The following is an 11,962-nucleotide window of genomic DNA, read 5'->3' as shown; positions in this document are numbered from 1 at the left end:
GCAGGTCCTCACTGAAGCAGCCCCTGCCGTGACACCCACTGTCCAGGTGTCCTGTGGGGCTGCAGGATGACACGTGCTGGAGCTGCTGCTTATGCAGCAATGCCCAGCTTGCTGGGCTTGGGATTCATCTCACCTGGTTACGGAGGAGCATGGTGCTACATCTGTGAGAGATGTAGGTGTACAATCAGTGGAGGCGATTTGGTATTTTCAGGTGGTGAGTCATCTAACCCATTTTAGGTACCTCTTTTAACCTAAGATGCCCCAGACCTGCTTCTTCCCACTGTCTCAGGAGGCACGGCTGGCTAACTCAGGCATAGGCATCCACTAGAGGAAGAGTCGTGCCACCTCCAAAAGCTGTAATATCCTTGATGAATGTCTTCTAAATCTTCCTCCACCAGATATTGAAGACAGAAAAGTTCAAGACCAGGAAAACGTGGATGTAGGATGCAAAGCTCTGAAGCAAGACTGAATTATTTATCATTCTCGTGACCCAGAAGAGCAGGGACTTCAGTCTGTCTTGCTGGGTCGTTTGGATACAGTCCTCCGCCTCTTCATTGCCCAGATCCTCCTCCTCTGCGGGGGACGCAGGAGCAGCATGACCTGGTTCCGCAAGGCTCGTCTGCAGGCCCGGATGCTGCTCACACTTTGATGTGAGCGCAGCAAGTCTGTCTCCTTCCTGTTACCCGTCTCTCCTTCGCACGCCTCGGTGCATGCATCTCTCTGTCTGTTTTAAAGCAGCCGGACTAAAATAAAGCCTGTTGTGACTCTGGCATGGTCCTTGGGAGGCCCCCAGCATCCTGATTGCGATCCAGTGCTAGAGCTGAGAGCACACTAAGGAGATTAGAGGGTGACACCGGCACTGCCACCGGTCTGCGTTGCTGACTGACACTTCCCCCGGCGGGGAGCAGCTCCGGGAGTGAAACGCCAGCCTGCAGAGCGTGACCAGAGACAGCCTCTCCGACGGGCTCCCCGGCAAACGAGAAACCCTCCAGCCCTTAAAACCTGCTTATACTTAGAGACCTCCTTTGAATAAGCCACTTCCGGGCTGTCAGCAGGAAAAGGAGCTTCCACCATCGATCACTACTGGCTCCTGGTGCTTTTTCTCTCCGACACAAGGCAACCGAGGTAGCTACGGTTCATCCACCCCCAGCCTCATGCCGATATGGCCCGGGGCAGCAGGACTCTCTCCTGGGCATTGCGTGAGGCTCGCAACAGAAAGCAGTATGTCCTTATGGTAATGTGGGCACCAGGCAGCCACTATGAATAGGAAATGATGGCAGTTACTTTATCTAATAACAGCATGAAAATGTAAAGTGTCTTTATTGAGCTGCTGGCTTGCTGGTGAGAGTTAAAGGAGATGCTCTCTCGGGTATAACATTTGCAGAGAGAAGTGGCATGAGATATTGCCATAAACTCTCCCATTAATAAGCGAGCGGAGGAAGGGAGAGCATACCAAACGCAGCCGTGTGAAGGGACAAAATTAAGAAGGTGGAGACAGCAACCTTTTTCCCTAGGCAGCAAATGTCCCCCAGGGAGAAATGAAGAGTTCCCCTCTTGACCCAGCGACTAGAAAACTCATGTACTGCTAATAATAATGTAGGAAGTATGGCTTTGAAAGGAATAAAAGAAAAACACCTCTTGCCATACTAGTGTCCTTCAATACCAGAGGGAAATGTAAGTTTCTGCCGAAGGGAGATTAGCAGGAAAAGCCGAGCTCAGCAGCTGTGCATTGACGATGCTCTGCAGGCGGCCATGGGGTGCAGAAATGGCTTTTGACCTGTGACAGATGGTGTAGACGTGGCCCAAGCGTGCAAACGACGGCCACATGCATCCCCGGTTATTCCGGCGGTGGTGTTGGATGTGCAGCATTGCAAAGGAGCTCTGAGGGCGATGAGCATGAGTGCGAGCCGGCCCCAGGGAGGAGGAAGGCAGGACTGAGGAAATGTCGGGAAGAACCTCAGAACTGTGAATTGGTTCCAGTTCAGCAAATTCCATTTTCTTCATAGTTTTGCAAGATTATCTTGTGGCATTTATCACCGATATCTTAATTGGCATGTTATTTAACTGCTTTAAAGACTGCTTTTGATAGTTTTTGCCTGATAAAAGCTGTCCTTTTGAGAAAATGAAAACTGTTGAGACATTTAAGATTAGATTCTGCTTACAGCATGCATACAATTATAGTGCAGCTGCTGCTTATATCTTTCCGTGGAGTCAAAATGGATTTTTGAAAATGTATTTGTCAAAATAATCCACCACTAATAAAATACTTTGGTAAAGCCAAGAACTTTTAACTTGGCTTTTGAAAGAACAGATCATTTTTTTAAAAGAGGGGGAAAGATTTGCTGATGCTCTCGCCTCTCATCACCGTAGACACCAGAGAAGACGTGAGGAGGGAGTACCTCCAAGCATTTTCCAGGGAGGTTTGCAGTTCCCAAGGAGTGGAGGTGTCGCGCCTGTAAGCAATGCACCATGAAGCTGTGAGCCAAATGGGTCCTTCTGCTTCTGTACTCATCAGTGGTGAGGACCAGGTCAGGCTCAAGAAGAGATGACGAGGAGGTAAAGAAAATGCATAGAGAAGCTGCAAGAGTGACCTGATCTTGGGGAAGAAAGGTGCTTTGCAAGGGAAACATTGTCTGTCTATTAAGTTCACTGAAGGAGATTTTAGGCAAAAACCGTGTCTTCAGGTGGAGAAGGTCTGTGATGGCAGAGGCTTCCCCAGCAAGAGAAAGCACAATGACTTTCTGCAGACAGAAGATTCTGCAGGAAAATAATTCAGAGTGGAGGTAAAATAAAAAATGCTAGCAGTGAAGATAAATAACCTTTCGAAGAACTTACCAGGCGGTCCCGTTGGTGTCCTTCATGGGAAAGCTCAAACCCAGGCTTTTTGGAAAGGATGGGCTCCAACCAAAGCACAAAGCAGTCGGTATGAAGTGATACATGCTTTACAGGGGGCAGGTTGGAGGGCTACAACTCTCCTCTCAGTTTTAAAAATTGCTGGCTCTGCTTCCCTAGGGATGTGCCCTCCAGTGCCCCAATATGACAGCTCCAGGTGCTGAGGGAATACCAGGAGAACGGACAGCAGGTGGTAGCCCCTGCCTATGAGCCAATTTGAAATACCATCTCCTGTAGTCACTGTGGGGTTGGAGGGACAAGCGCCCTGATCTAGTGGGACATTTCTCAGGTCTGGTGGACAACAAAGGAAAATGCGAACTTACAGTGCAAACACCTCTCTCCAGAGGCCAGAACCTGCCGCAAGACCCGGGAGAGCAGATGAAGCTTCATACATTAAGCTTGCATCTAAAGGATGCAGAAAGCTGCCTGACGTCCTAGCCAGGTCAGGGGAAACACATCCTTAGCACACCCCATTCCCCCCACAACTACAAAGGAAGCTAGGCTGATGCACTCAGAGGTAGACACTCACAGGAGAGGTGCCTAGTTGGCATGGATCCTGCTCCTCCAGCCCCTGGCCAGGTAGAAAATGGACTTGAACCTTAGCTAGATGGGGGCAGTGACCTGCTTAAATAGCCAGCTACCACCCCTAAAAGGCAGGGCTGAGAGTGTAAAACGGGTCCTTCCCTGCCTCAAGGCGCCCATATGGGCTGTCCCTGCTGGAGGGCAGCTGCAGGTTAGCTTGGCCTGGCTCCTTCCCCAAGGAAATATAAACAGTAGAACCGGAGTACGTCCCATGCCAGCCAGCCCTGCCAGAAATCCTACCAGCAGTCAGAAACATGTCTGAACAGGCAGGCTGGTAAGCTGCCTGCATGGATACTCATGATGCCCTGAACAGCATCTGCCTCTCCTGTCCTTGGGATAGACTACTGCTGGTGTTGTCCAAGGCAGGTTAGGTTTCCCCTATGGCTGTCGGTAATGGAGGGCAGCCTGATGCCATCTGCATGGGAATCATCTTGTGGATGTCATCAAGATGTACAGGTGGGAGTGAGAAGAAACCTGCAGTGTCTGACGGGGGAGGAAGGGAGAGAGAGCAGCATGTAGGAAGGTCACCCCCAAATGTGCCTGGTCAGAAAGATAAAGAAATCCAACTGAAACCCAAGCCCTGCAATTTAATGTCGGGTTCGGACTGAGCAATGCATCTCACAGGCTTTTGTCCTGCCCAGTTGCACAGTGCCTGGACACCCACGGTTTCCCATGAGTGTTTCACTCTCACCTTGGCAGCTCCGACCACAAGCAAAGTGGTCAAACCAGAAAGCTAGCACTGCTGCGGCCAGTTTTTTTGTCTAGCTGATCCTATTATCGTGCTAACCTGATGCAGCCACACCAGCGGCTGAGCTGCGAGAGCATTGTAACCCCATGGGAACTACAGTGATGCCACTCGAGCTGCTAATTTGGCAAAATCCAGGTCCTCATGATGATTTAGCCTACGGCCTTTTGCCGCATTCTACTTGCATGTTACAGAATTAACTATCTTGGAAATAATGGCTACAGTTATCAGAAATTTGCAACCAGCAGTTAAATGGGATGCATCCAGCGCCCCTTGCACGTGGGCTTGTTCCTCCTTTCTCTGCATTGGTACAGCTAAGTAAAGCTGTTGAGGACCTCGCCCATGGTTTGAGGCTGGGCAGGGCAGCAGATCTTGCATTCCCAAGCTTCGATAAGACCACCATGAACTCAAATTAATGCTGGTCAAGAACCCCCATGTGCAATAGCAGAAGAAAGAACTGAATTCTCACCCACACACCAGACCAGGCTGCTGAGTTTTTGCTTGCAAGCAAAGCTGCGCACAAGGCCGGCTGCCGCAGCTCAGAGGATGTAGGGTCCCATGGCGAGCCAGGGCTAAGTCCTGTGTTGAAGTGTAGTAAGCAGGTGCTGCGTGTGGGTCTCAGGACACAAAGAATACGGGCAATTAAAAATTTTGCCAAAGCATTGCCATGAATGTGAACTCATGGTCTGGGCAGGAGTTACCTTCGGATGCATTGAGCACTGGTTTTTGTTCTTTTCCACAAATATTGCTGGTGGGAAGCTGCTCCTCAGAAGGTCACTTGTAAAAAGCAAGACGGGCACAGATGCATACGGGGGTTTGAGCACTAGAAATGTCCCTCACCCATCCTTGAACGTGATCTTTTCTTTGTAAGAACAACAACCCTTTTTGTATACTGTCCCAGCGTCCAGGATGTATATTTAGGTTGAAGACATCCCCTTGCAGCTGTGGGATCAAGGACAGCTCTCCTGTCCCCCTGGGAAGGCAGTGGGGTCTCAGGGGGGCTGGACCACGGCACTGCCAGAGCCCCGAGGCTGGTTGGATGGCAGGGATGAGGGGTGACACTTGTACTGCCCACAGAGGATGTCCTGCCCCCTAAGCTACACGTTCAGTTGAGTCAATCAGTCAAAGAGAGAAAACACCAGGGGATTTGGGTGGTGATACCCGACACAAATAACGAGCACCTTTTGCTCATTTGGGGCCTTGATGGCAGAATACTTGCACTGACAACTCGCAGACTGAAATTCGCTGGTACAAAGTGTTTGTGCAGCTACCAACTACAAATCAGGAAGAAATAAATAATAAATAGCTGGATGCTCACAGTTACTTTGGGAACGGAGAAAAGGATACGTTTAAGCAAATCAATTCCCTCACTTGTCCTCAAGTCTGTCTGAAAATATTCTCCAAGTGTCTCTCAGCGCTGCAAAAATTATCTCCTGTTCTCATTTACAAGCAAACATTAAGGACTGAGAGATACATATTCCTCCCATCTTCAATGTTTTTGGGGGGCGATTGTGTCGTCAGCTGTTTCAGCATTCAAAATATCCCACTTATTTATCTACTTAGGACTCCTTTTTTACTCCTTTTTTTTTTTTTTTTTTTACACACAGGCTCTCTGCAGTTGTGGCAGAGCCAGTATTGCAGTATTGATTTAGGAAGAGGCAAGTTGTCACCATCCAGTTCCTGGCTGAAGCCCACGCTCCACAGGGGCTGCTCCATCTGGAGCAGCAGCCTCACCCCCAGCGCTGGGCTCACGTTTAAAAAAAAGGCAAAAAAGTATAAAAAAAAATGAAAGAAAAGCTACTTGTATCTGTTCTGCTTTGAAGGGGAAAAAGGATTACCGAAGCTAAATAAGCCATCTGAGTACTTAGCTAGCAAGCCTAAATAGCACCCTGATAGGAAGTTCTGGCAGAGAGCTAATTAAATTAACCCTCTTTGATTTATTAACAAGCAAAGCAACATATCACACAGGCTTGTCCCACGAAATGAATGTGCTTTCTGATTCCCTCGGCTGCTTCGGCACAGTCACCTCCCGGAAAACCCGGTTACGGGGACTCGAGTTTAATGAGACTCAATGGCTCGAGAAGGATCCCTGCCCACCAGCAGAGATACGCGCTGGCAACAATACGCAAAGGCATGTTATTTTCCTTGCGCTTCCCTAATTCCTTTTTAATGCCTAGGACGATCTAATGGCTAATTAGTAATTTCCTGCCCACCGATATGCAGATGAATGACAAGCAAAAGCCTTCTGCATGTTTAATTATTCTGTTGATTTAGAAGCCACTTTTCCCTCAGTGCAAGTTTCTCTCTGTGTGTGCTCTCATGCATCATGGATTTCATTATTTTTAGAAGCATGCTCTGTGCCTTTTTGTGCTCTCCTAGTTTCAGCATCCAGTAATTACCGTGTTTTGTGTCCAGTGGACCTGATCCACTGGCAAGAGTAAATCAGGAAAACATCGCTGACTTTAAATGGAGTTATTCCAAGTTACACCAGAGACCCGGCCTCTCCTATTTTTAGGTGGGGGGAGGGGGGAAATGTTGTTTGCGTGCTGAGACCCTTCTGAAGTAGCAGAATAAATATCAAATTTAGAAAACTTCAGAGCGGTGAAAATCCGAATCAAAGCCCGCAAATGCACAGACGTGAATCTATTTATATAGCGAGCTTTACTTCTGCCTAACCCCTGTGAGGAACTGTAACTCTCTTTGCATATTTGATTTTTCTCCCTCAGTAAAACATACTCTACTTAATCTATTTTTGCTACTTTCTTACAGTTTCACTGGTGGGCTTCTTCCCTACGCCTTATATTTCGCTTTGGTATCCGAGCGCTCTTTTGTTAAATTAAGGCAATTAATAAATGGAGACGTTAAGCAATCAATTTTGCCTGCATATCTCCACAGCCTTACGTATGACTGGCTGTAATCACAAGATAAATGCAATGTGCTGATGTATGGTAATGTTCAATAATACATTCTCCGCCAGGCTCAATTCATCAGGGAGTTTCTGGAGGGGAGGCATTCGTTATTGGCTGTCTCCGGACCTCAAGGATAACATTTCTGTCCTTTCCATTGGCCGTCCCCGCTGCTGCAAGCCTCTTCCCGTCTTATTTTGATGATGAATATGAAGGCACGCTAAGCCGTGCCGGAGCGTAGCTCTCGCCGACTGCACTCCCTCCCCGGGCTCAAGGACTCAGGGGCTCCCTCGCTGCTTCCCCTGCCCACCGCCAGCAGCAGCAGCAGCAGCCGCAGCAAACGCCAAAAAGTTGTGATGCTTTTCTTCACCCAGTGCTTTGGGGCTGTGTTAGATCTCATTCACCTGCGGTTTCAGCACTACAAGGCAAAGAGGGTTTTCTCAGCCGCCGGGCAACTCGTCTGCGTCGTCAACCCAACGCACAGCCTGAAGGTGAGTTAAAAAAATATTTTTCCTCTTCTGGCATCTCCTCATCTTTCCCCCCCACCACTACCACTGCCAGCGTTTCTCCGCAGGGAATGAAAAGGTGCTCCGGCAGCGAGGGGAGAGCACTGTTAACACATTGCAGCCCTGGCAGAGGGGATGTTCGCATTGTCTGGCTGCTCCTTCTCTCCGGAGCGAAGGAGAAGCAACGCCGCTGCTCCGAGGGGTTCGTGGGAAGTCGCTGCTCCCCCTCCCCAAAGTTTCCTCGTTCCTTTCACCCGTGTAATGAGCATGCGGGTTGCAAAGCCTCTGGAAAAAAATGATTGGAAAAGTTAGTTGGATGAATTATCATCCTTTTTTGGTGGAAGGACGCTGGGTGGTCTCCCGAGCACAGACGGCTGCTGCCCGGCGGTGGGGAGTTGGGGAGAGGGGGGGTGGCAGCACAGGGGTCTCCAGCTGCTGGTCGTGTTTGATTTGGGGGGGGGGCAAAGCTTGTTTCTGTCTCCTGAGAGGAGTCTGAAGGCGTTGCTGTGGTGCTGAAAGTGTCCTTAAGCCGCTTGCAAGGTGAATCTATTTTAGGCGGGAGAATACATTTGCCTTAATGCAAAACTATTTATAGCCCCCATAAAACATTTCTCTTACTCGCATAGTTCTGGTTTTTCACTGACAAAGTGTCAACAGCTCCATCTACGCCGGAGCCCTGATGTTTGTACTTAGAGAAGGAGCAGCAGGGGGGAGAAAGCGACTTGGAGGCTTTAATTACTTTATCACCGTTAACAAATGACTAACTTTAACAAAGTGACTCCTGATTTGCGGAAAGTCCTTGTGGACCTGACTTACGATGCTGCTCCACAAGCTCAGAAATGAAATTAATCCAGGACAACTTATCCCTGGCTCTGCTGGGGTCCCTGCGAGGAACTCAGAGGGGTTGCGTGGAGCTTCTTTCCCCAGCCGCGGGCCACTGAGAGGTCTGTTGGTGGGGTAAATCCCTCTTCAGAGCAGCATCCCCTTCAAAAAAAGCCAGATTTCCTGCAGTTATATTTCCAGTCTCAGGCTGCGCTCAGGCAGGGAGAGGTTGTTTCTAGCAGGGCACCAGCTCCGGGAGGATTTTCCCCGCAAAGCTGTGCTCAGCCCAGGGAGCATTGCTGGTCAGGGTAAGTGCTCCCAGGGATTGGACTGCTCGGGTGCGGACTTGTTTCTCCTGACATCACGCTTGTCCAACAACACGAGCTATTTAAAAAACCCACAGCCTTGTCATTATCTGAAAGGCTGTCCAAACGGATAAAAGAAATAGCCGCATTCCTAAGTGCATGGGGAGATTTTGTAAATGAATGCTTCAGTGCTCGACCCCTTTTATGTGACTGTCTCCCGCTACTTTCATCTATAATTTTAATTATTAAAAAAAGAAAAAAAGAGCAGAGAAAAGGTTATTGAAGGTCACAATACAATTTCAGTGCTGGCGACATTGTCTGATGAGGTCCCCATAAGCACACAGAGGGGTGTCCACTGACTGCTCCACTGGTTTCTAGGACTAGACCTGAATTTATCAGTTCAGATCCTCTTGAGTTGCAGATTTGCTGTTGTAGGAGCTGCAGCATTTTAACTTGAATGTACCAAAAAAAATTGATGCTTCTCTTCCTTTCTGTTAAAGACATAGGGCATTTTAATGTATTAAAATCTCCCATGGCCAAGCTCTTCACTGCTTAGATCCAAAGCCCAGTAGAGAGACGAGTAATCTCAGTACTGTCTTGGCAGCTCTTGAAAGTAGGCACTGGATGCAAAACTCTCTTGGAAACAAATGGGAGCCTCTAGGAAAAGGTCCGACGTGTCAGTGAAGCCCCAGTGAGAATTGTCTTGACCTCGGGCGGAATTGCTCCCATGACAGGGTTGTAGTGGGAACCCAATGGCACGTTTTATCCCACATGGGCCTGTTGTGACAGCAGGCAGATGGGACAAGCTGACAAGAAACCTCTCTGCTCTGAAAAAAACCCTCTGACTGTAAAGTAAGATATACTTTGAAGGTGCTCCCGAGTTACCCAGCTCATATCCAGCACGATAAATACGGCAGGCTTTAGCACTGATGTGCTCTCAAGGTGTTCAGTTTGGTTTCCCACCAGCTCTGTAAGGAATGCACCACCACTTTGTGCCAGCACCCAGAAGAGATGTGTGGGTCAGACCCCTTTGTGCCCAGCATGGCACTACTGGTGCCCACCCTCCAGCACCAGCGAGCTGTAGGAGCCCACGGGCCAACACCAGTTGTCTCCGAGTGAGACACCTTGCTTCTGTGGCTCTTGCCTGGCGGTGGAGAGCTGGTCACCTCCAGCTGGCAAGGCACCTTGTCCAAAAACTGGTGTCAAAGTCAGATGAACCTGCTTCTCGGGGTGCCTGTTTCTCCTGCAGGGATGCACAGGGAGGTTGTGGTTGCTCCCTCCAGGAATCTGGCCCAGAGACTTATGAAGCTGGGACAGGGAAATTCCCCCCAAACCGTCCCGTACACAAAGCAACATCTGAGGGACCATTAAAAATGAAAGGGTCGAACGTATTCCTCCGCTGTGGTTTACAGTATTGTGACTACTTTGATGTTTCATGGTCTATTATTTCAGGCTGGGTCATTTCAACTGTAACATTTGGTTGACAGCCCCCAAATCTATCTTAACCATTGACAAGTGGAGTGAAAACTGTATTAAGGTTCGCGGTCGATGAATACAAGCCTGCTAGGAAACAAGGGCTGGGAGCAATGTCATTTCTCTCCCTTCCCTTCAAGGCTTAAATGTCTGTGCTTACTCCAAAATTGTAAGCTCTTTGCAAAGGGATTATTTTATTCTGTATCTCCACAGCGCCCAGGCGAGGGGGCTCCTGGCTGACTGGCACAAATGATAAATGACAGGCATCATATTCTGGTGTGATTATGCACGTTGACATCCCTCACATAGGTCAGGTCCTCAATCAGTGCCAACACGCATAACTCCATTACAGTCAAATTGCAGCAGGACCTCTGTTCTCACTCCTTCCATCCAGGGGAGTGCTCAGGGATGGTGGTGGGATCTAGCCCAGCCTGAGGACCCATGGTTGGTGATCATGTATGTGTGTCAGAGATTTGACATCACATAAAGCCCTTGGCGGGCAGCAGAGGGCAGGGGGCCCTGGTGCCCTCCAGGGAAAGGTTGCACCAGCTTCTGTTGTCACAGACCCACAGCTAGACCGGGGAAGGGTCTCCAGTAAAGTTATGTCATCACACTGTCACCGCAATCACATCCCAGACCTCTGACCATGACCAAAGCCCATCACTTACCTCTTCCTTTAGGAGAGGTCCGGAGGTTGGCAGAGAAGCGCACGCTTAGAAAGAAACCCTTTTCTTTCTTCCCACTGCAAGGCTCATTAGCTGGGAAGGCTGATGAGCCTTTCAGTGTATCTTAAAGGAGAAGACGGTAAGAGTGTCAGCGCGGACGCCTCTATTGATCTGCTGCTATTTTCCCTGTGCACGACAAGGCTGACACAGGCAGCTGTAAGCAAGGAATGACAATTTTGCAACCGTCCCCCTCTGTTTTGCCTGTTTGGCAGGGGTATGAATAGGGTGGTGGGGGGGTTGTTTTGAAGCCTGTTTGTCCTTCTTGCCACTTTCCGCTCTTTGTCCTCCCACAAGCTTTCCCAGGCATGGCAGCAGGACCTTAGGATGCAGTGCTACACTGGGATCAAAATTCACTTGCCAAGCAGAGAAAACCACATATTTACTGCACTTCTATAGGTCACCTTCATTCTCGATCGCATTATATGCATTACCTTGTAACCTGTCTTCCTTCAAGTGTACGGTCGCCCTGACGTTCTCCCTTTGGAGAGGCACAGCCAGGCAACAGAGCTCCCCGGATAAGTGGCTGCTCCCTCCAAGGCCATATTAATTAAAGAAGCACCACTTATGCTGCAGGGCCCAGCGTGCAGGGAAAGTTTTAAGGCGCTCCATGTGTGTGGAAGAAACGAGCAGGGTTTGCTGGTCCCTGCGGAGATGAGGCTCAGAGAATTCCTCTGCATTTCCCCCCCCGTTAACAGCAATTCTCCCCAGCACCGCTAATTGCACACCAGGGAGAAGGCGAAGGTGGGCAGCTGTGTCCTCGCTTCTTAGCTGGCATCGGTCCCTGCCCCAAAAACCAGCCGTACGTGGCAGGGGACTGCAGTGCAGTCACAGCCCAGCCAGGCGCCGACGCTTTGCAAGGGGCTGCGTGCAGCTGGGTAAAGCAGATCCTCTTCCTTCAAGGAGTTACTAGCTTTTTACACGCAACTTTAACTCTTTGAAGAGTGTGAAAAATGCTCTTGTGAAGAGCAAAAAGAGTGTGTTTACAACGTTCTTGTAAAAACCACCC

At 49.3% G+C, this 11,962-nt stretch overlaps 1 protein-coding gene across 1 annotated transcript in view; it reads left to right on the top strand.

Moving 5' to 3' along the window:
- The first annotated feature begins 6,830 nt into the window (after positions 1 to 6,830).
- The window catches only part of SIAH3 (siah E3 ubiquitin protein ligase family member 3), a 51,685-nt gene continuing 46,553 nt past the window's right edge, over positions 6,831 to 11,962 (top strand). Inside the window, exon 1 of the mRNA XM_074572937.1 lies at positions 6,831 to 7,616. Within this exon, the coding sequence (XP_074429038.1) occupies positions 7,482 to 7,616 (135 nt within the window). The 5' untranslated portion in view covers positions 6,831 to 7,481. The remainder of the gene's footprint in view (positions 7,617 to 11,962) is intronic.

Source organism: Larus michahellis, chromosome 1 (genome assembly GCF_964199755.1).
Source record: "Larus michahellis chromosome 1, bLarMic1.1, whole genome shotgun sequence".
Lineage (NCBI taxonomy): Eukaryota > Metazoa > Chordata > Aves > Charadriiformes > Laridae > Larus > Larus michahellis.
This window is presented reverse-complemented; position numbering and strand designations above follow the sequence as displayed.